At 41.1% G+C, this 26970-nt stretch overlaps 1 protein-coding gene across 1 annotated transcript; it reads left to right on the top strand.

Moving 5' to 3' along the window:
* Nucleotides 1-3666: 3666 nt before the first annotated feature.
* On the top strand, nt 3667-4578 carry LOC130829830 (F-box only protein 27-like). Its single transcript, XM_057696406.1, has one exon. The coding sequence runs from the start codon at nt 3667-3669 to the stop codon at nt 4576-4578; it is 912 nt and encodes a 303-aa protein (XP_057552389.1).
* The last annotated feature ends 22392 nt before the right edge of the window (nt 4579-26970 follow it).

The following is a 26970-nucleotide window of genomic DNA, read 5'->3' as shown; positions in this document are numbered from 1 at the left end:
ATTTTAAAGTTGATTGTGATGGTGGTTGTATAACTGTGAATATACTAAAACCATTGAATTGTACACTTTAACTAGAAGAATTGTATGATATGTGGATTCTGTCTCAATAAAGCTACTATAAACCCAAAGCAATTAAAATATGAAGTAGCATTTGGTAACTGTCATATGGAGGCATAAACAAATACTATGAAAATTCAGAGGAAAGAGACCATTTCAGGCTCCTGAAGTTAAGGAAGCTTTCATTGGGTTGAGGCATATGAAATTGGAGAGAAAGAAAGAAGAAGGTATTTCTTGAGAAAGAATGGCAGAAACGAGAAGGAAAGCTTATGTCTGGGAAGCGATGAAGGGTCTGACGGCTGATGTGCTTGGTGCTGGTGATTATGACAGCCCAGTGTTGGTGCACTTTGGAGAATAATGGGAGAAAATATTTTAAATTGTAACTTTGCCCCCCAAATCTAAGGTGTACTGTTATTATATTGTATAAAGGAAGGGTAACGCTTACTGATAAATTGGTCTAGATTATGGTGGGAGATGTATGAATACCAGGTGAGGAGAGCATCTCTAATTCTTTCCTTACTGGAAGCCTGAAATCCTGTTTTCTTATTAGCTCTTATAGACATACATGAAAAACTCCCAGGCCTGGCAGAGTCTATGGAGTGTGGCACCTATAGAAAGAACTTTATATATGAGGACAAAGTATTCTTCCCCATTTCTCAAGACTGTGGTAACATTAGGATGTTTCTCCCCTGCCTCAGAGTGGAAATCAAATGTATCAATAGATCGAGCCTCAAAGCCTTGTAGCAGGAATTAGAAAAGTGATATGAACTGATCACAATTATTTCATTCCATTATGTTCCATTCCACAGTTGTTTTACAGAGCAGCTGTGTAAAATATCTATGTTAGATGTTGTAGGAGTTTAAAAAAAAAAAGACATTCTTCAACGATTCATGTTTGTGGACGTAGCTTTAGGTTTACTTTGAAACGTCATCCGTGTTTCCTTCACTCAACCACTAAAGATGGTTCGAGGAATGGAGTGGTTCTAGAGATGCAAAGGGAGGAGCTAACTGCTTCATTCGCAGTGAGAAAGGGCCAGGGATCCAGGGTGAAGATGCCTCTGGCCCTGATCCCCCGCAGGAGACCTCCCAATTGTGTCTTTATCTTTTTGGCCAAATGTTCTCTCACATCCTTGTCTGTAGTTCACCTGGGTTGTGTGCTGTGTGCGAGGATTAGGGCAACCCAGTTCAGACCCAGATCCAGTAGTTCATTTGCTGTGGTGGTGGGAGAGGGAAAGGCACCCTAACACAGAGCTGGCCATCCCTGAATTGAGTTTAAAGGTTAATTGGAAAGGCTTTAAACAGGAGACACAAGTCGTATGCATCCCTAAGAGGAAGGCAATAGAGAATAAATCTCATTTGCTCTGCTTCCTGTACCCTCACTCTTTGAACCACATTATGGGCATAAGTTCTGTCTACCCATTTCGTTATTTTTCCAGTTATAAACTATTTATTGTAATGCAAATGTAAAAGGTCATTACAGAGAATTCAGAGATGTGTAATGAAAGCAACTAAAATCACATATAATCTCACCATCCAGAAATAGCCACTGCTGACCTTTTTCCTTCCTTTTCTATATGCACATATTTTTTCCCACAAAGTTAAAATCATACATGTGTATAAACAAATATTAAATTTTGTATTTTGATTTTTTTCGCTAAAAATGTACAGTGAGCATTTCCCGTGTTATTTAATGATTCTTCAAAAATGTGATCTTTAAAAACCAGGTGTAGAACGATTCCCCAGTATTGGACATTATAGTTCCACTGTTAGCCAAATGCTTTACAAGCATACTTTTTTAGCCAACAAACATATCCATTAGAAATATTAAATCTCACAAAGCTCTTTGCTGAGCTTTTGCTACAACTGCTTGGTAATAACCAGTATCACCAAGCCTTCTCCCTGGGGACAGCCACACACCTCTCCCTCTGAAGACATGCTGACTCCACCTCACTTGCTTCTCCCCTGGCTGGTCAGAGGGACCAGCTGTGATACAGGTAAGCTCTTTCAATACATAGATTATTTATTTGGGAGAAATTGTTGGCCTTGATTGTGAACTGGAGAGCCAAATGAAGGATAACATAACTGAAGTATTTAGATATTTACTCCATCTGTATGTGGTCCCTTTACACATATGCCTCTATTGAGCTATTTCATAGTCTTCTCATAGTTTTCCTGTAGAGGAGAGATGAAAAGGGTGCAAGCCCTGGAGGCAATAGCGGGGTACACTGCTGGAATTTTCTGCTTTGGCATAATTCATGCTCATCTTTAATAGTGTATGAAATTCTTTTTTCTGTTTTTTTCTTGTTTCCTGTCATGGAGTGAAAATTTGTAAGAATGTTACACCAGATTAAATTTAATATAGTTAATGCAATAAACACGTATTGGGTCTCTACGACTTATGGAACACAATGATGGACATGGGAAAGGCAAGGAGGACCCAGGCAAGCCCTTGGGGACTCACAGTCTAGCAGGCATGATAAAATATGCGCGCACATAACTGTAAAACAGAGAAGACCAGGTTATAGGTGTGTTTTTAATGATGAAGAAATGCTCACCAAACAGTGTCAAGAGGAAAATTAAACCAGACACTAAACTGTATGCAAATTAAGTTCTCTTAAAAAGTACGCACACTGGGTACATGTGCATACCACCAACATAGTTGTCTGGAAGGACTTAAAAGCGGTTGTAATATTCTTCTTTATTCTTTTGCATTTTTATAACATTTTAAAACAATGAACACATGTTACTATTAGAACTGTTAAAAATATGCTCTATTAAATGTGTGAGAGTGCTATATAAAAGCACAAAATACGGTGGAAGTATGGAGGAGCAAAGGTTATATCTCATTGGGGTGGGGGAATTGGGAAGGCTTTAGGATTTATGTCTTTAATAATGAAAAACTTTCAATCTTGGAAATAGATAATGAAATTTCATTGAGTTGAAAAGGCATTTTATATTTATGACTTTTTATGTCTATGACATTTGGCTACAGTCTCTCTCTATTAACTCTCTGTAGCTCTAGTAGCTGCTATCTGGCATATTACCTTTTATACTTTTTATTATTTTAGATATGTCTTTAAAACTTTTTGCTACACATACCACAGACAGATATTTTCTAAATCAGTAGTTGTAGTCAATCACTGGTCATATTCCTAGTCAAAGTATGTATTTTTGGCAAAGAATCTTTCCACTTGTCCCACTGACCCCAGAAATGCTTTATTTGGACATTTGCTGGCAGGGGTGGCTCCTTTATCCTCTTCTTCTTCAGAAGATTTCTGTATCTGTTAATATTCAACCCACAGAGCACCTATTCTCCAGGGTCCAAAAGGCCTCTAGGAAAGAGACACTGTAATATACCACCAGCCATCTGCTTCATCAGCCATGAGCTTCCTGTTCTTTTGGTGGACACCTTGGGTGATGGGTCTTCCCATGGTGTGTGGCGAAAGTGCAGGGGTTTGTCAAGACAGAATTTAGGTGACATGACAGGCTTCAGCTAACCTGAAAGATGAGTGTCTTGGTTCTGTGCGACCTTGATGAATTATTTACCCTCTCTATGCCTTAGTTTCTTTACTTATAAAATGGAGATAAGGGAACAAGTGAGGCAAGGTGATGGCCCACCAGGCAGGAGCACTGGCTGAGTTGCCTGTGGCAGCCGGGCCTGACCAGGAGACCACGTGCGCCTCAGCCTCTGGGGGCCTGTCCGCCCGGGTCCCCGCTCCGGATCTGGAACCTGAGGAGACGCTGGGTCTGGGCCAGCTGCCCATGGAGCTGCTCGAGATGGTGCTGGTCCACGTGCCCCCCCACCCCATGCTGCTCGGGCACTGCCGCTCTGTGTGCCGGCCCTGGCGCGACCGGGTGGACTGCCAGCACCTGTGGCTGAGCATCTTGGACCGAGACCACGCCTCCCTGTCACCCATCCTCCGCACCTACCTGCCCCCCGAAGACAGCGACCCCAGGCCGCGCGTCTTGGGCTGCTTCTGCGCGCGCAGACCCATAGGACGCAACCTCCTCTCGATCCCCAGTGGCGAAGAAGGCTCCTGGAACAGTCCGATGCAGAGCGGTGGAGACGGCCGGGGAGAGGAGGAAAACTTGGGGGACAGGCCTGGGGCCATTTCACAGACAGGCTTACGGTATTCCTACAGGTGTTGTTACAAGGGAGAAATGTTGAACTTGGAAAAGGAGGGTCTGTGGCCGGAACTCCTGGATAGTGGAAAGATTGGTATTTGTGTCTCTGCTTGCTGGAAAGAACTACAAGACAGTGACCACACGTATCATCTAGTCATCGGACTTCTGGATGCCAACCATGACGTCCTGCATCGTTTCTTTCATGAAGGTTTTCCCATCCAGAGGCGGAGAAACCGTGTCTCCTTTAAGGTCAGACCGTGTTCTCCAACCTCAAGAAGGGTGTCCGCTTTGTGTTTTTTGACCACAGTGTCTGGGGCTTGGATTATTGGCTTGAGCAATATGTACTCTCTATGTCCGAATCCGAAGTCATCGTGCGGTTCCGTCTGTCCTAGTTGAGGGTCGTCCTTGCAAAAACTAACTTGACTGGTGCTTTCCAGGAGCTGGGACCATGGGCAGGGCCATCTCAGTAATCAAGGGCTTGTAGCTCTCCTGGCATCCGGGGATCTCCTAGGTTCAGTCGAGCGTCCTACTGGGCCCTATCTTCAGATTCTGGAAGCTGCTAGAGGAACGTTCTTCCACCAGATTTACTGGCTGCTGCTGCTCTAAGGCAGCCCCTGTTCTACCGAGTGGAGGCGCAGGGGGGAGCACAGGCAAGTGCTGGATCGGGAGAGGGCTCCTCCCCCTCCCCCCACTGCCAGGCCCCCGTGGTTCAGCCCCAGTGCCCTCTGCCCTTGTCTCCTGGTTCTGCATCAGAGGCTTTATTGGTCCCTCCTGTGTGTACTAGAACCTTGTCCCTGTAGCTGAGAAAATTCCAGCCCCTAACCTCCTGATGTTTTAAGACTCAGGGCTCACAGCTGAAAGTCAAACTAGCTCAAAAAAATGGAGACAGAGGGTTCTGCCCACCTTGTGAACAACGAAGTGGTCCTGTGAGCCCAACCCTGCCCTGAATTGTATGGTGTATGAAATTATTTTGTTATTTTGAAATTCTTTTCACACATGGAGAGAATAAATCAGGAATATATCTGCCAATCATAGGTAATAAACATAATATTATTTTGCCAAAATAAATAAATAAAATGGAGATAATAAGAGTACCCATTCCATAGGCGTATTTTGAAGATTAAATTTGGCATTTGTTAACATTTGATAAATAGTAGCTATTATCATGATGCATCACAGACCTGGGGGATTGTGGAGTTTTATTTTTCTCCTTAATAGATTATAGAAAGAGGCAGAATTTTGAGTGATGAGTAGTGGAGGGCAGGTGAGGGTGGTGGTGATGGGGGATGTGCCAGGTGAGGAGGGTTTGGACAGCACCATGATTTAGGGATGGTACTGGTGGAACTTGAGGTGTGGGGGAGTAGTGAGAGATGAGACCAGAGAGGGAGACTGGATCCAGACTGTAAGACTGGCTTTCCCTGCTGCAGATGTACATTTATGTCAGAGCTTCTTAAAGTGGCTGAGTGCTCCCCAAGCCCTTTCTCCCACCCCCTCTGGAGCTGTCCCAGGCTTGTTAATACCATTCCCATTAAAGTGCAGCCCTGGCTGGGCTGACGTGTTTAGTACCGTCTCTTGGTTACTTTTCTGTTTGAGAAGCATCACTCCATAACTTCCCAGATACAGCTGTATATCTACTAATTATACCTCCCTCACTGCTGACTTTCCCCAAGCAACATCCAGAAAGGCCAGTGACAATTGCTTGGGAAGCTGTCACTGATCCCCCGAACATCATTTCAGAGCTAACTCTGATCCAGAGGAATTCAAATGTAACTCACCTGCAGGGCCATGTTTGCATATTATAGAAAGAGAGCTCCAGGTTCATACAGCAAACCAAACAAATCTGCGTAGAATCAGCCTGTGGGAACTTGACTCAGTGGACAATCCCACACAGAATGTTAAAGTGCTGGAAGCCTCTGTCTGCTAAGAGAGCATCTGCTGGGCGTGGAGTCTGGCGGTGGTGCCTTCGGGGCTTCCTTGGACCCAGCAGGGTGGGGGCTGGGTTGTGCTGGTTCAACACTCTTTCTCAGCTGAAGCAAACGTTCTGCCTTTCTTTTTGCTCCTTACAGAATGTCTTTCTTTTTGGTGACTGTCAACACACTTCTACTTATTCATAATGTCGGTGAGTCACTTTTCAAAAATCTTTGTGGGTAATTTTGAAACAACTTTGGGGATAGTAAGGAAAATAGCAATTTGGAGATTTAAAAAAAACCCCAAGCAAATGACTTAATCTCTCTGAACCTCAGTCTTTTCATTTTTTTTAAGATGGGAGTAACAATGCTGTATTTGTTTAACAGGAAATGGTGAAGAACAGATGGGAAACTCTAACAGACCCAAATTGTAGAGCATTATTGTTTATTCTATTTTCATGCTTTTAAATGAGAAAAGCCTCCCCACCCCCACTGCCATTTTGAGTTGCTCATTTGAGGCCATATCTGGATAACTACACTTATTCACATCTATAATTTGAACTACCGCAATTAAAAAATATCTAGACATTCCTTCCTACTTCAAGTGCCTGATAAGTGCTGATTCAGAGCCTAGCATCACAGAATATTTGAGATCAGGTCTGTCCTGAAAAATCTGGATGGGCAGTCAACAGAGTTTGCATAACTTTTTATACTCAATTCTTCAAAAATGTTGAGATAAACAGTATATAGATGTTGATAATGTTCATATAATTCAGCTAGCCAAAATATACATGCAAAAATTTCTTTAGAGAAAAAACACATATATCCAAAACCTGCAATATAACTACTCAAGAAGTGGTCAAACACATTCATAGGTTTCAGGTATACGCAGTTTCTCAGGGAGCTACAGCCGTTCTGCCAGTCTCTTAAAGTTGGCAGCAGCTGGATGGCATCTTCAGGAGATGCATCCAGAGATCAACTCAGGAGTTAGTGCAAGGCCTGGGGTCCTCCTAGATTATATTTACTGGTTCTTTTCTTTTTTTTTTTTTCCTTTTTAAATTTATTTATTTATTTTTATTTATTGGCTGCATTGGGTCTTAATTGCTGTGCGCAGGCTTTCTCTAGTTGCAGAGAGCGGGGGCTACTATTCATTGCAGTGCGCAGGCTTCTCATTGTGGTGGCTTCTCTTGTGGAGCACAGGCTCTAGGCGCACGGGCTTCAGTAGTTGCAGAGCACAGGCTCATTAGTTGTGGCTCATGGGCTCTAGAGCTCAGGCTCAGTAGTTGTGGTGCATGGGCTTAGTTGCTCCGCAGCATGTGGGATCTTCCCAGCCCAGGGATCAAACGCGTGTCCCTTGCATTGGCAGGCAGATTCTTAACCACTATGCTGCAAGGGAAGCCCTGGTTCTTTTCTTTGATGCTTGGTTTCTCTCCCTCTCTCTCTCTCTCTCTCTCTCTCTGTGTGTGTGTGTGTGTGTGTGTGTGGAAGGGAGCAGTAGGCAAAGTGAGTTGGTAATCCACTCAGAGTTAGGAACAGCTCAACCAAATAAATTAAAGGAATGGGTATATATGTAAGTTAGAAAGAGAAAGGTGTGTTGGTTCTAATAATATCTTATTTTACAGCAATAGTGAGAACCTAATACTAGGTGCTAGGTACTATATTAGGTGCTTCAGATATAGTATCTTTCTGCAGTTTTCAAAATGTTTTCCCATATTATTAGCTTTTTTGCTGACTTTTGCCTCAGCTTCTTAGGCCTTGGGAAGCTAAAGATACAAAGGTCTGGAAATAATACAGATTGAAATAGACAAAAGAGTTATTCAGATTCAAGTAGGACCATCTGCAGACACATCAGTCAGAATTTGGCTTTTATATTACCAGTTACATCATCGGCAGATCCTGTTTCATGATTCATTGGCTACCGCCTTTGGATTCCTGAGTCTGAGACCCTTTTCCTTGGGGCCAGAAAGTGTACAGCTGTAGCAAGACCTCCTAGATATAACCTGAAAAGCTAGAATCAAGGATGTCTCATGGGTGAGCTACATATTTTTATGAGACAGATTGGGAAGAGGGGCAGTCTGTCCCTCTGGAAAATGACTGAACCATGTCATATAAAAACAGTCCCTGAGATCTCAAGGTATTTCATAACAACCTTGGGGCAGGTGTTCTTACCCTAATTATTCACAAGGAAACTGTAACATAAGAGAGATTAAGTGAGTTGCCCAATTCCAAATAACTAATAAAGAAAACTTAGAACTAGAGCTTGGATTTACAAATCCACCAAGATTTTTTTATACCTGCAATCCACTGCTTCTTGATTATAACCACGTCAGATAAATAACAATTTGAGCAGGAAAGCACTTAATTTTTGATATGCAAATCCATCCTCTTAAAGGGTAGATAGACAAGGTGTTTCTCCCTGCTTCCTTTTTTCCATTGTTGTCTTTCTTCATATTCAGTCAGTCACTTATTTCATTAGTCATTTTTTCATTCATCAAACTTAGAAGGCATGCCTACTGTTAGAAGGTGACACCCAGCTCAGACTGAGGGCTGTGGAGCCAGACTGCCTGGGTTTGAATCATGGCCCTACTTCTCAGTAGCCATGTGTCCCTGACCAACTGCACCTCACTGTGCCTTGGTTTTCTCAGTAGTGCATTGAGGATAATAGTAGTACCCACCTCAGTGTTAGTATGCAGATTAAATGAATTAGTTCAGGAAAAGCTCTTTGACTATGCCTAGGACATTGTAAAACTTAATAAAAGTTACCCGATATATTAGAGTTCTCCAGAGATACAGAAAAAATAAAATCTATATAAAGAAATCAAGTGATTATGGAGGTAAGAAGTCCCCAGAATTTCAGTGGTCAAGTCGGAGACCCAGGGAAGCCCATGGTATATTTCCAGTCTAAGTCCGAAGGCTCACGACCCTAGAAGAGCCTACGTTTCAGTTTGAGTTTGAGCAGGAAAGGACCAAAGTCTCAGTTCAAACGGCCAGGCAGGAAGAGTTTCCTATTACTCAAGGGAGGGCTGGTCTTTTTGTTCTATTCAGACCTTCAACTGATTGGATGAGGGCCACCCACATGGGAGAGAGCAACCAACTTTACTCAGTCTACTGACTCAAATGTTAATCTCATCTAAAACCATCCTCACAGACATGCCCAGGATAATCTTTGACCAAATATCTGAGTACCCTGTGACCTAGTCAAGTTGATATAAAATTTATCATTACACCTGATATTTTTTTACTGTGTCAAGTCCTGTGCTAGGCACCGGTGAAACAGGGTGGTTGATGTGCCCTCTGCGGACAGTCTATGCCCAGCCCCATCAATAGTCATGTGGTTGCTGCTGCTGAAATGAGCAGACTGCATCTGTTATTCGGTTGGAATGTCCTCTACCAGATGTCTCTCTGGCTGGTCTTTGCTGCACTGATGGCTTAGAAGCTTCCTTGCCTATTAACTTTCACCATTTGGATTTTCCTTGGTGCCTCACCTATTTCTTTCTTCTATTTAGTCTCACTTCATTATATCAAACAATATCCTTACTTAGGCTTATATGACTAGTTCTTCTTTCTTTATGATGCTTCTTACTTGCATAGTGTCTCTAGGAAAAAAAAAAAAAGATTGTCTTCTTATTGGAGTCCCTACTTTCTTTCTTTCTTTTAAATGTATTATTCCGTAGCTTACTTTTTTAAAAAAATTTATTTATTTATTTATTTTTATTGATTGCATTGGGTCTTCATTGCTGCATGCAGGCTTTCTCTAGTTGCAGTGAGCAGAGACTACTCTTGATTGTGGTGTGCAGGCTTCTCATTGTGGTGGCTTCTCTTGTTTTGGACCACGGGCTCTAGATGCATGGGCTTCAGTAGTTGTGGCACTCGTGCTCAGTAGTTGTGGCCCATGGGCTTTAGGCGCATGGGCTTATTTGCTCCGCAGTGTGTGGGATCTTCCTGGACCAGGGCTTGAACCCATGTCCCCTGCATTAGCAAGCAGATTCTTAACCACTGCACCACCAAGGAAGTCCCTGGATTCGCTACTTTCATAATGCAGAGTTTCATTATTCTGTCTTACTCAAGTTGGGAATTTAGTCTTTTAGGCTCAAAGGTTTGGTAACTATGACCCAAAAGGTTCTTTTTAAATTCTTAGAGGTCTTTATTTCTGTTGTGCTACCAGTATCTTACTTTGTGATCCCAAGCAACTTGCTCCCTGGGTTTCAATTCTGTCTTTTAGTAGCAGAGACGTTTGACAGAAGAGTTCTGACTTGGAAGCCCAATTTATAAAGTAAATTAGAGAAGGATTGTTCTGATTGAAGTGGTAAAGGAATGCAGGGCTCACTGATTTGTTTTTCACCTGGTGTCAATGAGGTGGGCTTTGGAAAGATTGAATCAGATGATCCCTACGCTTTCTTTCAGCTCTAACGTATCAGGATTCTATTCCAGGCCATGATTCTATGAACAGTACACAGTGCATGGCTATATTCCCCATAGCCCTCAGCCCCTTCTGTTGATAACTCTGCCCAGACCAGTAGATATTTGTAGCAGGTAGAATAGACTGACTTACTGAAATTCTGTTTTTGCCTTTTTAACGTGCCTTCCTGGACTGCTGAGACGAGAGAGTAAAAATCAACATTTCCAAGATTCCTTTGTATTTTGGGTTCTGGAAATGACGTAGGCTCTGCTGAGCACATACATTTGCTAAAGGACCAAGTTAGCAACTGATTTAAGTGAGGAGAATGGTGATAGTGCATGAAGCATCCTTTCTGTTTCCAGTGTGAATCTAGAAGGTTCACTTTGACTCTGGAGCCAATACTTGCAGTGAGAACTTCCTGATTTACCAGCTTCCTGATAATGACAGAGGCAACACTTCCATTGGCAGGCCAGCTCAGTGTGTTGTTCTGAGCCTATCATAATTCAGGGAAGGACAGAACACATACATTGTATGTCTTACCTTCGATGCCCTTCTTTGGGCTCATTCCTCTAGCTTTCCAATGATTTTGTAAATGTTTAATTCCCTGTACTAAACCGCTTTCTGTTTGAAATAGCTAGAGTGATTTATTTTACCTGTTATTAAACCCTACCTGATGCAGTATTCACTGGTCTTTACAAATTCTTTGCTAACTTCATTTCTTCTTTGACATCCTCAGTGTCTATAGAAGAGTTACGGGCCCATCCTTTCACTGATGTTACCCTTTCCTGTCATTTCTCCTTTGTGGAGGGCACAGAAAATCTTGAGTTTTCTTGGAAAAGAGAAGACATCAAAGAGGAATATGAGGTAGAGGATGATAAAGAATATTACCGATTTTTTAGATACTATGATTTTTTTGAAGTTTTCTCAAAGTTGGTTTACCAGTTTGGCAATAACACAGAGCAACTAGAGGACCAAAACTCCTTGTATGAGGGAAGAGTCTCTGTGGATTGGGAGGAAATTTCTGAGGGGACTCTATCACTTTTATTAAGAAATGTGGATTTCATGGATGAAGCTATCTACAAATGCTCAGCCATCACACCAAATGGAAGAGGCGAAAGTACAATTCAGCTAATCGTAGAAGGTAAGGAATTTATTGGATTAACTTGGTTCCAAGCTCTGCCTCTGTTCACAAAGATAAACTACACATTTCCTTTTCTGGTGTTCTGACTTTTTCTTTTCTACTCAAATCATTATAATTACTTCTTATTCCCATTATGAGAGTCAGGTATTTGGAATGTCAATTCATCTTAGCTAAAAATATTGCTCTGAACCAAAGGTGTTATATCTGTACCTGACTACATCATTTATTCATTCATTCATTCAAAGAAGCAAACAAAACATAAGAAAACCAAAAACACTGGTCCTATCCCAAACTCACCAAACAAATTGTAACACCAAAAAACCAAAATGTTGCATAAGATTCCTACATGAAAACTCTGAGATATGATGTTTGGTTTGGTGAGAAGAGCCCTGTGTTGGGAGTCAGGAGGCCCAAGTTCTAATTCTGTGACTCTGGACAAATCACTTGATTTTCCAGGCATCATTTTCTCACTGTTAAAATGTAAGATTGGACTGGACCAGTGGATCTCCATAGTGCCCCAAGGATCCTCACCCTTTTCAGGATTACATGGAGAGTGGTCTTTTCCTCATGAGAGATCTCACAAAGGTAGGGGGAGGCGTGGCAGAATTCCTCAGGGTAAGAGTTGAAAGAGATGGGAAGGTGGCGCTGAGAGTCATTTATCTTCCATGATTCTCATCAGGGTTATCTGAGTGCAGCAGAGAGTCTGAAATGAACACCCTCTCGTAGAGGAAGGTTCCAAAAATAAAGACATCAGTGGTAGTGAGACCTGGAGGTGGGAGCATGTGTGTAATCCTGATATTCTCTCACTGTACCTGGATCAAAATTTTAACCCACAAGGGTTAATGTAAAAACTCAGGGCAAGATTTCTGCTGGCCTGATCCTCTTGGGGCCAAAATTTAAAAAGGAACTAATTGTTTTGTTATTTTTTCCAACTAGACTCTGAAATGCCCCAGATGCAGTTTGATAAGATTGATGAGGAGGACGTGGCCATGTGCGTCTCCAAGGGCTGGTACCTCACGCCCAATGTGACCTGGCTGGACCGGGCAGAGAGGGACCTGAGCAACCACAGTACCGTGGAGGTGCTGGAGGAGCAGGTGAACGGCTTCTACCGGGTGTTCTCTGTCCTGAAGTACCCTGTCAAATTAAATGAGAAGTATGTCTGCCAAATAAGAGAGACCGATGTGAACAACCAGCCGTCCAGAATCATCCGCAAGTACCCAAGTAAGTGAGTTAAGGCAGGGTGTGTTTCCTCACAAAGAAGTCATTATTCAGTAATATTTACCAAACGCCAAATGTATCAGGCACTTCTGGGCACGTTGGAGATTTAAAGAAACTCAGGGACAGAAGCTCATGGCCTGGGGCAAGAGAAGGTGGTGAGGTGGAGTCTCTCTGGGTTTGAAAAAAGACCACACTTCAGGGACTGACAGCTTTCATCCCAAATGATGTGGCTGTTACTGTTGGTAAGGCTTCTCTCCCACTGTTAAGGACGTCAGCTTTATGATGTGACAGGCTGAGTGAGCATAGCTGCTCTCACCGTGTGCCTGGCACTTTATGGACGTCATTTCAAGTCCTTGCCTGAACCCTGCAAGATAATTGGTATTGCTGTCCCCCTCCGGTGTGAGGGAAGCAAGACAGCAAATGGTTTGACCAAGGACATGGCTAATAAGCACATGACTTGGAATTCAAATCCATTCTTTCTGAATCCAAAGCTCATGTACTTTATTTTCTTACACCACCCAGCATTTATATATGTAAGATTATAGACTCCATGAACAGATTTAAATCATCTAAGTCTGAAGAAGGGGAGCCCCTGTGCAATAAATAATGAGACTAGAAATGAAGTCGCTGCTCCACTCATGAATCACGGAAAGTCTTAACATTGCTCTCTAACTATGCTCTGCGGAACCCTGCAGCTCCTTGAGAGAAAATTTGATGGATAATTTTGTGTGTGTCGGTTCTACGACTTCTAAACTGTGCCTGCATTCTTCAAGGAAGGGTTCAAGGACTTGAACACGCATATAAGAAAGCAACATGTATTTATCGAACACGTACTGTGTGATGGGGTGGACCCAGATACCTTCTCGTGCCATATTTAATACCACAGTGACATCTGAGGTAGATACTAATATTACCCCATTTGGCAGAGGAGGAAACTGAGGCTGAGAGAAGGTAAATTACTAAAGGCTAAACAGCTGAAAGTGTAAGAACCTAGGATTTGAACCCAGGATTAACTATTAACAAGGCCTGGGTACTTTCCACTCTACCGTGGCTGATTCAGGGGCATTAAGTTCCTTGTGTTATAACATGCAGAGCCTCAGATTGGTCTGTGTTACCATGTGTGGCCCCTCCTGCCTCTCCTTTAAGGAGGAAGGTGATGGTGATGAGGACATTTGCACGTAAGCATTATGATGCTACTTTCCAGTGTCTCTGACTTAGTCTGCCTTTGGAAGGTTAGATCTGGCAGTGACGTTAGCTGTCATCATCTACTAACCACAGCGTGTGGGAGTGAGGAAACGGTAGTCCAAAGAGTTGGGGTACTTGTCCAAGGGTGTAGAACCTCTATACAAGAGGTAAGAAGGGAGTCATGCAAAGGTTTCAGGTCTAGTCTATATGGACCTAGCAATTAATTAAAGTGTTCAAGACACTTATAATCCTGGATCTGTCAGTAACTAGCTGTGACTATTATACAACTCTTAAAATTATTCACTAAAAATTTTAATGACGTGGAGAAGGGCTCACAAGATACTGTTAAATTTAAAAAAGCAAGATGTAAGCCTGCATGTGAAGCATGAGCCCAAGTTGGTTAGCTGTATGGAGATTAAACAGGAAGTATAATAATTATTATTATTAACAATGATTACTGGCTACCTCTGCATGATGGGATTATAGGTGATTTTTGTTTTCTTCTTTGTATTTCTCTGACTTATGCAACATTCTATAATGAACACGTATTATTTTTATAGTCCAAAAAAGCTATTCTTTAAAAAAATTTTTTAACATCTTTGTGAAATATAACTTGCATGCTATAAAATCCATCCATTTGAAGTGTTCACTTCTTTTAGTATATTCACAGAGTTGTACAACCATCACCACTATCTAAGTTTAGAACATTTTTATTATGCTAAAAAGAAGCCTCATATCTCTTCACAGTCACTTTCCATTCCTCCCACCGTGTCCTCCAGTACTAGGAAAGCATTAATCTACTTTCCAATTACATAGTTTGCCTATCTGAGCCTTTCATATAAATGGAATCATACAATGTGTGATAACTGGATGCTTTCATTCGGGGTAATGTTTTCAAGGTGCCACATGTTGTAGCATGTCTCAACACTTCATTTATTTTTATTGCTGAATGATATTCCTTTGTGTGGATATACCACATTTTATTTATTCATTCGTCAGCTGATGAAAGTTGGGTTGTTTCCATGTTTTGGTTACAGTGAATGATGCTGCTATGAACATTTGCGTACGAGTTTTTGTGTGGATATATTTTCGCTTATCTTGGTATAGACTGGGAGTGGAGTTGCTGAATCAAATGGTACCTGTTTTTAACCCTTTGAGGAATTACCAGACTGTTTCCCAAAGTGGCTGCACCATTTTACATTCCCACCAGCAGTCGATGAGGGTTCCAATTTCTCAACATCCTTGTCAGCACTCATTATTAGCTGTTTTTTTTTATTTCAGTCATCTAGCAGGTGTGAGTGATATCTCGTTGTGGTTTTGATTTGCATTTTCTTGATGACTAATGATGCTGAGCATCTTTTCATGTGCTTATTGGTAATGTGTATATCTTCTTTGGGGAAATATCCATTCAAATCCTTTGCCCATTCAAAAAAATGGATTATTTATTTTTTTATTATTGAGTTGGAAGAGTTCTTTATGTATTTTGAATACTTGTCCGTTATCAAATATATGATTTGCAGATATTTTTTCCTCTTTTGTGAGTTATCTTTTCAGTTATTGATGATGTCCTTTGAAGTAGAAAAGTTTCTGACTTTCATGAAGTCCAACATATCTATTTTTACTCTTACTGTGCTTTTGGTGTCATACCTAAGAAAGCATTGCCTAATCCAAGATCACAAAAATTTACTCCTATGTTTTCTTCTAAGAGTTTTATAATTTTAGCTCCTACATTCAGGTCTATGATCCATTTTAAGTTAATTTTTGTATACAATATAAGATAGGAGTCGAAAATCACTCTTTTGTGTATAGGTAAGCAGTCTTCCCAGGGCTATTTATTGAAAAGACTATTCTTTCCCCTGTTAAAATAAATTCATATTTTATGGTAAAACAAGAAAAATTTAAACATATAATTTTTCTTTGCCTGTTTGGGCCTCCTCCCTCCCCTTTAATGTGTGTTGTGTATCTGCATTAACTGGGCCTCCTTAGGAGATAACATTCTTTCTTAATCTCATAAAGGGTAACCTTCTTTCTTAATTTTCTAAGGGGCTACAATGAACCATAATCCACTGTATGCTTGGTATTTGTAGATCTGGATTGTGTAAACCATCAGTAATACGTCATTTGATGTACAGCCCTCTGTCTCAAAAACTTAAATAATTGTGCTTTGACCTCTCATGGGCAGAAGAGTCCTCAGAGCTCTCTGAAAGATTGCTTTTTGGGTTATAATCCTCAGTTTGGCTTGAATAGAATTATCCACTTGTAAAAAAAATCAAAGTGTAGTTGATTTACAATTCCATTTTTTTTTGGATCGACTATTAATTTTTTTCATCGACACCCTTATTGCATTGTCTTGACATCCTTGTCAAAAATGAATTCACCATAAATTAGGGTTCATTCCTGGATTCTCAATTCCGTTTTATTGAACTATGTATCTATTCATATGCCCACACTGTCTTGATTTCTATAGGTTTTTATTAAGTTTTAACACAGGGAAGCGTAAGTCCTCCAACTTTGTTCTTTTACAAGATTGTTTTGGCTATTCTTGTTTTGACATTTCCAAATGAATTTTATGATCAATTTGTCAATTTCTGCAAAAAGGCATCTGGGATTTTTTTTTTTTTTGGCTGAGGGGCTTTTGGGATCTTAGTTCCCTGACCAGGGATTGAACGCCAGGTCCTCAGCAGTGAAAGCACAGGGTCTTAAATGTTGGACAGCCAGGGAATTCCCAGCACCTGGGATTTTGATAGGGAATGTCTTGAATCTATAGATCAGCTTTGGGAGTACTCCCATCTTAACAATATTTTCTTCCAGTCTATGAACGTGGATACTTTCCATTCATTTGGTTCTTTTAAAATTTCTTTCAGTGATGTATTATAGTTTTCAATGTGTAGTTTTCAATTGTATACAACTTCAATGTATAATTTTGTTAAATTTATTCCTAAATATATTATACCCTTTAATGCTTTGTAAATGCATTTGTTTTCTTAATTTTATTTTTGGAATGTTCTTTGCTAGTATAAAGAAATACAATTAATTTTTGTATATTGATTTTGTATCTTGCAACCTTGCTGAATGTGTTTATTAGTTGTATAGTGTTTTTGTGTGTGTGTGGATTCCTTAGTATTTTCTATTTACAAGATCATATTATCTATAAATATAGTTTTATTTCTTCCTTTCCAGTCTTGATTACTTATATTTCATTTTCTTGCCTAACTGCCCTGACTAGAACCCCCAGTACAATGCTGAACAGTAGAAGTGAGAGTAAATGTTTTGTTCCTGATCTTAAGAACAAAACATTCAGTCTTTCAGTATTAAGTATAGTGTTAGTTGTGGGTTTATTATACATGGACTTTATCAGGTTGAGAATATTGTCTTCTGGTGCTAGTTGCTGACTGTTTTTTATCATGAATGAATTTAGGATTTTGTCAAATGTTTTCTCTGCATCTGAGATGATCCTGTGGTCTTTGTCCTTTATTAATATGGTATATTACACTAAGTTTTGTATATTGAACTGACCTTGTATTCCTGGGATATATCACACTTGGTCATGGTATATAATCCTTTTTTTTGTTACTGGTTACCATTTACAGGTATTTTGTTAAGGATTTTTCTTCTATATTCTTTTTCAAATTTTTTTCTTTTTTTCTTTTTTCTTTATTGCTTCTATATTCTTAAGAGACGTTGGTCTGTAGTTTTCTTTTCTCATAATTTCTTTCTTTTTCTTTTTCTTTTTCTTTTTTTAAAATTTTTTCTTTATTCTCATGATTTCTTTGATTTTGTTATCAGGATAATACTGGCCTCACAGAATAAACTGAAATGTGTTCCCTTATCTGCTGTTTTTTTGGAAGGGTTTTTGAAGAATTGGTGTTAATTCTTCTTTAATTCTTCCACTTTTAGTTTTCTTTATTTTCTCTACTGTTTGTCTATTCTCTAATTCATTTACTTCCACTTTAGTCTTTATTATTTCCTTCCTCCTGTTTGCTTTGGGTTTTGTCTGATTTTCTCTTTCTAGTAATTTGAGGTAGAAGGTTAGATTATTGATTTGAGATCTTTCTTCTTTGTAAGTATAGGCCTTTACAGCAGTAAATTTCCCTCTGAGCACTGATTTAGCTGCATCCCATAAGTTTTGGTATGTTATGTTTTTATTATCGTTCATCTCAAAGTATTTTCTAATTCCCCTTGAGATTTCTTCTCTGACCTATTGGTTATTTAGGATTGTGTTTGTTTAATTCCTATATTTGTTTTTTATTTCCTAAATTTCATTGTTACTGCATTTTAATTTCATCTCATCTTAATAAGCTTTGAAAATGAAAGTGTTAGTTCTCCAACTTTACTCTTCTTCTTCAAGAATGTTTTGGCTATCCTGTTTGCCTTGCAATTCCATTTACGTTTTATTATCAGCATGTCAACTTCTGACAAAAAGGTAGCTGGGTTTTTGATAGGGATAGTGTTGAATCTGTAGCGTGGCTAGAGTAATAATTTAAGTCTTTTGACACGTGAATATGTGATACCTTTCCATTTACTTAAAGGTATACTTTTTAAAAAATATAAAGTAAAATGTGGAAGCCCCAAGGTAAAGTGAATTTGGAGAGAAAAAAGACTGGTACGTGACACACTAGAGAAGTGAAATCAACTTTAATATTAACTTTGCTACTGTTAAACATTGTTAAAGGGTCTAATGACTCAAATCCACCCTGCTGCAAAAAAAGATAAAAACAAGGGGAAAAGTGAGGATGAGAGAAAAGGGAAAGGAGGGAAGACGAGAGGGAGAGACAAAGGTAGGAGGGAGAGAATGCAACATGTACTGACAAGTTAGATAAAGGCAGAGAATGCTTATTTCATTTAGTGCCTTGCAGGTCTTTTGTGACTTTGGCAAGTGGTGCTCAGTGGAGCAATCGTTCAGCAACCACAGCAGAAAAGATTGAGGATTGACAATGACAGTTTTTTTCTCATGGCATTAATATGAGAATGAAAAGATTTAGTGACGTTAAAAGTTCCTAACACAATTGCTGGAACATCATACACTAACAATAAATGTTAGGTGTTACTGTCATTAAGAATGTTCTTGTTAATATTTTTATTTCAACGTATTTACAGTGCTTGTCTTTAAGAGAATAGGATTATAGATTGTGCCTTTTATGCATTGCTTCTGAGTCATAAAATCACTGACTAATAGTGGGCAAAATTTAAAATAAAAATCATGAAATTCATTTAAATAAGCTGACCAGGCATAACTGTCTGAGTATAAAAAGACAAAAATAAGAAAAGGAAACTCCAAATTTAAAAAAAGCAGATGCTTAATTTACTTTATATATGTACAGATGATATTGCAAGAGGAAAGAATAATCTTTCTCCTCTCTATAAGCTTATTATAATAAGCATATATTTTTCTAACTAGAAGAAAAAATAAAATGTGGAGGAAATAGCAGGCTTTAGAGAAGAGGAACATGTTCATATAGTAAAAGATCAAATAATTAGAACCTAATCTTAAGAAGAAACGATTAGGAGACTGTTATTTTGGCCTTAAATATTTAAAGCTGATCTGCTGTTTATGAGATTTGCAGAGGAGATAATAAAATGGAAGTCGTAAATTAGAACATAAAGATTTCAAAATATCATTTAAAAGTTTGTCAGAACTGAACTAGGCAACTGAAGAAGAGTGTTACTGTATAGCCAGGTGTGTGTGTGTGTGTGTGTGTGTGTGTGTGTGTGTGTGTCTATGTCTGTGTTGTATGGGTACAATAAAAATAATAGCAAATACTGAAATAGAGCTCTTACTTGGCTTGTCTTCAGTTGCTGTTCTAAGGCTTTACAGGGTTTTTTGGGGTTTTGTTTTGGCTTTTTTTTTTACATTTTAATTACTACTTATCCTCATGGGAACCTTATGAGGTAAGAAATATTATTATCCACATATAGGTAGGTTTGCCAGATTTAGTAAATAAAAATAGAGGATGCCCAGATAAATCTGAATTTCAGATAAACAATAACTATTGCCACATACATATGCCAAAAAAAGATTCATTATTTACCTGAAATTCAAATTTAACTGGGCATATATTTTATCTGGCAACCCTCTGTTTAATAGATAAGGAAGCTGAAACTCAGACATGGTGGGGAGGGAGCATCCAAACCTCACCGGAAGAACAGAAAGGAGAAACTGCAGAATGGCCACTCTTTTACACTCTCTGTGCTTCTCTGTAGAAGACAGGGGGCTGGAACCACGGGTTTTGGAGGCCTCATCTTCACTACTGGTCTTTGTCTCTAGGAAGCCAGTTGGAGTCATTCTTCTATTAATTCAACAAATATTGGTAGACGGTTTAGTCAGGTCCAGACTTTGGGACTGCACCATGAACCTAAACAAGATAGGCGTAGCTCCTGCCCTCATGCAGTGGACAGGTTAGTGAGAAGACACAGGTTGTATGAGTGAACACTGCAGAGCGAGGGAGGTTGTGATGGAGAAATTGGGTGCAGCCCCCATGCAGAAGGCCTCCTCTCCTGGCTTCGGGGACTACTGTCAGGTAGAGCAGTGGTTCTCCAAGTGGTGCCGCCCCCCGCCCCCACCCCCTCCCCAGCAACACTGGCACTACCTGGGAGCTTGCTGGAAATGCAGATGTTCAGGCCCCACTCATGTCCTCTTGATCAAAACCTCTGGGGGTAGGCCTAACAATCTGTGTTTTAATAATGCCTCCAGGTGACTTTAACTCTCTCAAGAACCACAGATGTAGAGCATTGGCCATTAGAGGAGGTGAAGATACCCAGAGCATCTCTGGCTTGTCCTCCTCTGTGAATATGGGGTGCTATTCCCTCAAAGCCAGTTGAGGGGAGCAGGGCTTCTGACTCCTTGCCCCATTCCAGTTAAAAAAAAAGACTAACTAGACAGACGCAGTGACTTAAATGTCCTATTTAGAGCTATCCTTTCCTTAAGAAAGGAAAGGAAAGGAAAGAAAAGAAAAGAAAAAGAAAAGAAAAGAAAAGAGGCAGTTGCTCATTCCCCAGACTCTTTCGCCTTTCCCACACATTCAGGAGTAGTTACAGGTCTCTGATCCTTACAGTGGCCTCAGATGCTCTTCTGAGACACTAGGATGAGTTATCAACGAGCTGACTTTTAAGGAAATCCTTGCTTTATGTCCCTCTAGATTTCCACACTTAAAAAAGGTCCTGGAAAGGTGAGAAAGGCCCTTTTAGTTTACTTTTCCTCATCTCCTTCCATGGACTTATTTGTATACAGCCCTTCGAGATCTGGTGTCTGCCAATTTTTCGAGTCTCCTAGGTCTCTTTTTCAACACACGGCTATCGCTCATTGCTCTCAGCTTACTGACTCCTTGTGGTTTCTAGTCCTGTTTACTTTTTCATTCGCCAAGCCTTTGAAGAGACTCTGCCTGTGCTTGGAATGCCCTTCTCGGACTGCCTCATGGCCTCTTCTCATCCTTCAAGATTTCATTCCCACGTTAAGCCCGTCTTAACTCTCAGCTCTCATTTCCATTTGTTCAATATTTCATTCATTTATCAAATATGTGCTGGGCTGCAGCTCTGCGTGAGATACTTTTTTAGGCTTTGGGGATGCAGCAAGGAAGGAAACAAATCCCTGCCCTCGTGGAGCTTACACAGTGGCAGTGGGGCAAAATGGGCAGTAAATACGCACATCATTAAGATACGTAGCATGTCACTAGATGAGTCCATGTATATGAAATACACAAGCAAGCAAAATTAATCTGTGCTGTCAAAACTCAGGATAATGGTTACCCTCGGAGTGTGAAAGGGGGATGGTAGCTAGAAGAGAGCATGGGAGAATCCGGAGGTGTTAGTGATGTTCTGTTTCTTGATCTGGATGCTGGTTACGTGGTTGTATTCAGTTTGCAAAAATTAATTGAGCTGGACATTTACATGCCCTTTTCTGTATGTATATTACATTTCAATAGAAAGTAAATATTTGTGTAGTATATCAGATGGTGAAGAGTCATATAGAGAAAAATAAAGCAGGGAGGGAAGATTGGGGAGAGGGGAGTTAAGGGGGGGAGGAGGGTTGCTACTTAAAATGGGCAATCCAGAGAAAGCCTCACGGACAGGTTAAATTTTAACAAAGATTTATAGGAGGTGAGGGAGCCAGGCCTTGAGGTGGGTGAGGGCTGGTGGATTTGAGGGGCAGCAAGGAGGCCAGCGGTTGGAACAGAGAAAAGGCAAGGGGAAGTGTAAGAGATACCAGAAAGTTAACAGGAGACTGGATAGTGTGGTGCTTTACAGGCCATTGTAAGGGTTCTGGCTTTTGCTCATACTATGGGACAAGATGGAAAGCTATTGGAGGGTTTTGAGCAGAGGAGTGAAATGGTCTGACATATTTTAAAAGTATCTTTCTGGCTGCTTTTGAGAAAAGATCCAAGAGAGGCAAGCATGGGAGCAGGCTGACCAGTTGGGAGATGGTTGTAATAATCCAGGTGAGGGAAGATGATGGCTTGGTCCAAGGTGATAGTAGTGGAAGTGGTGAGAAGAGAGTGAATTAAGCATATATTTTTGAAGGTAGAGGAGATAGGACTTTTTGACAGGTTAGATGATGGGTGTGAGGGAAAGAGGGAAGTTAGTGATGACTAAGGTTTCTGCCCTGAACAACTGGAGGAGTGGTGTCACCATTTATGATGATCAGGAAGTCTGGAGTTTGGACTGGGATGTGTTAAGTTAGAGATGCCCATTTTAGAGATGCCCAGGTTGAGTAGGTTGTTGGATATGAAATTTGGGTTTAGGAGAGAAGTCCAGGCTTGAAACATAAACCTGGGAGTTGTCAACAGATAGATGGTATTTCAAATTATGAGATTAGATGAGCTCACCAAGGGAGTGAATAGAGGTCCAGGGACTGAATCATGGGACACTGCAACATTTATACATCAGGAAGGTGAAGAGAAACCAACAGAGGAAAATGAGAAAAAGTGGACAGTACAGTAGAAGGGAAACTACAAAAGTGTCATGGCCTGAAAGCCAAATGAAGAAAATGTCTCGGGGAGAAAGGAGCGATCACCTGTGTCAAAAGCTGCTGATGGGTCAAGTAAGATGGGGACTGAGAATAGATCGTTTGAGAGAAGGAGTGTGGGGACTGAGAATAGATCACTGGAGAGGTAACACGGAGGACAGTTTGCTTCAGAGGGGAGCAGCAGAGAAACGTGTATTAAGTGAGAAAGTTATAGGGTCTCATTTTTCTTTTTCTTTTTTAGATGAGAGAAGTAACAGTGTTTGTATGTTGATAATGAACAAATGGGGGGGGGGTAAAGTCGATGGTGCAGGAGAGGGGCGAGAATGACTGAGTGATGCCTCTCTGTAGGCAGAGGGGATGGGGTCTAATGCACAGGCAGAAGGGTTTGCCTTAGGTAGGATTACGTAAAAGGGTAGACAGAGTATGTGGGCAAGATGCAGAAAGGTGAGTGGTGTGGCAGCTGGAGCCTGTGGAAGTGATCTTCTGCTTGCTTCTAATTTTCTCAGTGGAACGGGGCAAATCATGAGCAGAGTGTGAAGCTGGGAGTGGTGGTGTTGAAGGTTTGAGGAGGAAGAATGGAGAGCAGGAGAGAATAACTAAAGAAATATTAACAGGCTCCCTGAGCAGTACGAAAAGCACTTTTGAAGTTTGTGGTTGTAAGTTTAACGTGAGAACGCTCCGCATGGTTATGTATTTTCCTGCAGCCACATCCCGTTGCCTGTGTGCGGATACAGAATGGGAGGAGAGTCAGATGTTGGGACTTGGCCATGCAAGTATGACAAAGGAAGCAGATGAGTGCTGGAAAGAGAGGACAAAAATCAATTATGGGATCTAAGCTGGATTAGAGGATGAAGGATGTGAAGCACAGGAAGGACAGTGAAAAAGTGGTAGGATAATTGGGTTTTAGGTCTTGATGGCTGCCAAAGAATTCTAGAGTCGGGTACTAGAGATAGTGAGTGAGCTGGAAGGACAGAGGTAGTGGTTGGAGAGTTTCAGTGCTTGAAATTGAGGTAATGGCATGGTTTTCATTATTGCTAATGACAAAATCTAAGTTCTAACTGTGGGGAGGGTGGCTAAAATAAGATGGGAATAAAGGGTCCTTGGAGGAAAGTAGAAGGGAAACTACGAAAGTGTCCTGGCTTGAAAGCCAAATGAAGAAAATGTTTTGGGGAGGAAGGAGTGATCACCTGTATGATGGATGTATCATACATGAGATAGTGACACCAAGAATTACGACAGAAGTAGTGCTGGCAGCTTGACAAAGCCAGTAGCTAAAATCAAGGAATGGTGGGGGCTTCCCTGGTGGCACAATGGTTAAGAATCCGCCTGCCAATGCAGGGGACATGGGTTCGATCCCTGGGCTGGGAAGATCCCACATGCCGAGGAGCAACTAAGCCCGTGCGCCACGACTACTGAGCCTGTGCTCTAGAGCCTGTGAGCCATACTACTGAGCCCACGTGCCATAGCTACTGAAGCCCGCCTGCCTGTGCCCTGCAACAAGAGAAGCCACCACAATAAGAAGCCCGTGCACCACAATGAAGAGTAGTCCCTGCTCGCCAAAACTAGAGAAAGCCCGTGCACAGCAACAGAGACCCAACACAGCCAAAATAAATAAATAAATAAATAAATAAATAAATAAATAAATAATAAAATAAATCTTAAAAAAATAAAAAAGAAATGGTAGTAGGGAGCAGTAGAAGACTGTAACAAGGAAGGGTGGTGCATGACAGTCTAATGGGATGAGATTTTAAGCTGAGGTATACAGAGAGGAGGACAGAATGATGTAGAAGCCTGATGAGAATGAAAGAATTCACTTACGAAGTGCATGGCGAATGTTAGAAAGAAAACCAGTACCCCTTGAAAGGACTACATGGGAAGAAATGTCCTCAGTGGAGAGTCAAATTCCAGTTAGAGCCACAAAGTGCAGGAAATGTTAACAGAAGAAGTGGAAAACAGAAGGGGTTTGCTGATGATTCATAGCAGGTTCCAGAGGGCACAGTAGAAGTGTCTCAGAAGTTGGGAGCAGGTTGGAAATGGGGTCAATAAAGGGAGAGTAAAGCGCCATATGGTGCTCAGAGTCCGTGTGGTGAAGGATGCACTGAGGGTCTTGGGCTTCTTGTGGGGGTAAACATGCATTGGGAAACAGACCTGATGAGATTCCATATGGTGGTCTCGAGGCAGACTCTGACGGCAAAGCTGTGAATGTTGTGGGGGTGAGAGGGTGAGGGTGTTGTCAGGAGCACCCAGAGCGATGTGGTCCCCTCTTCATTCTCCGTGATGGAGGTGCAGAGGCCAGGGTGGAGCAAGCTTACCTGGACTCCCTTTTGATTCTTGTGGGTGACGACGTGGAAACTGGAGAAAGAGAAGCAAGATGGCTCAGGTCGTGCATGTTACAACTCAGGAGTGCTCCACTGACATAGACTCTGATGTGCCTGGCACCCCTGGAGAAGGGCAGTGTGACTGCCCTGGAAAAACACACTCTTCAAGCACCTCAAACACATCGTGCGTGCAAACTTATGGCATTGCTGAAATTCATTCTTATTTATCTTGTCACAAGACTGTGAATCCCTCACAAGCGGGAGGAACCCTGTTCCTCTGTCCCTCTTCTCTGGCTCCTGATACACAGTAGGCTCTTGGAATAGATGTTGTTACCTCTTAATTTCTGAGTCTTTTGTCATGGCCCCAGAGATGCAAAATAACTTGGAAACTTGAAACGGAAATGCACAACCCTGTTGTTCCTTTTCTCAGGACACATCAGGAGCATCCTCCCTCCTCCCCCTGTAGGCTCGCAAGCTAATAAGCAGACTGTGCAGTCAGTCATTCCTTGGCCTGGGATGTGTTCCTTCCAGTGTATACTGGAATATGGTGGGATCTGGTGACTGAGGGTATCAGTTCCTCTTACATATGTCTCGGTCCCACCAACCTAACAGACACAGTAGTATATTCCAAAGCCCTGGGCCTATTTTGCTTCTCTGTCCCTTCTGTCTCTGAAAGTTGGTGGGAGATATCTGATTCACTTCCCTTTTCTCTTTTTGCTTCTCTCATTGTCCCCCTAACAATATTGTTGAATTAATGAATGAGGAAACCAGGATTTTGCCTTACAAATGAAGGAGAGTTGCTGATGGCAAGTGAGTTATCTGAGGGCTGCTGCTCTTAGGAGGAACAGAAAGGACTCATTTTTTCACAACTCTTCTTTCCTGTGTGACTTTCAGGAATGCACTGTAGCTGAAGCAGGGTTTGCCTCTAGTATACAACAAGCCTACCATGTTTTTTTCTTTTTTACAGGGAGAAAATATCCCCGTACATAGGACTACTATTAAAAGATTTGTATAACATCTGCCTGAGGACCAAACTGTCTTGCCTTTAGCCTCTGGAGCTACTGGTTTTCTCTTGTGGACCATATTCTCTTTGTCCTAGGCAACTACCTGTCATAAACATAAAAAATAAGGAGGTAACAGGTCCAGTGTACTGGATGTTGACTAAAACTATAGGAGCTCCCCTATTTTGTCTCTCTTAGGTCTGTATATTGATAAAGTCTTGTTCGTTTATCTCTAATTCTCTTATCTATAAGACTTACTTTTATTTGATCTCATGCCTCACACATGCCAAGTTCTCTGAATAAAATTTAAAAATCTTTACTGTGAGATGAAATGTGATTAAAAACCTGATGAACCTTCTACACTGTGTATGTTTCACTGATGTGGTGCTGCGGTGACAGACGACTTGTTGGAGACTTCAGGGCAGAGCAGGTTTTCTCTAAGCCAGATTTTTTGGATTTTGGTACTGGTGTTATTACATGGGCACTTTGCTGATACAAAGTTGAGAGAGAGACATCTTCCTAAAACTGATTATGAATGGGAATTACTATATTTGTAAAAACCTTCTCTGGCATAACTAAAGAAAGGCTATGGAAATCTTGGGAAGTCAAAGAAGGTGAGACTAACTCTTGAACTTTTCTGATTTGCCCAGTTGATTTCAG

The sequence above is a fragment of the Hippopotamus amphibius genome, chromosome 10, assembly GCF_030028045.1.
Source record: "Hippopotamus amphibius kiboko isolate mHipAmp2 chromosome 10, mHipAmp2.hap2, whole genome shotgun sequence".
Taxonomy (NCBI): domain Eukaryota; kingdom Metazoa; phylum Chordata; class Mammalia; order Artiodactyla; family Hippopotamidae; genus Hippopotamus; species Hippopotamus amphibius.
Note: the sequence above shows the minus strand (reverse complement) of the source record. Positions and strands in the feature narration are given on the sequence as shown.

What these genes read in the sequence shown, in the direction of transcription:
- LOC130829830 (XM_057696406.1), top strand. Translation starts at nt 3,667, where the DNA reads ATGGCCCACCAGGCAGGAGCACTGGCTGAGTTGCCTGTGGCAGCCGGG.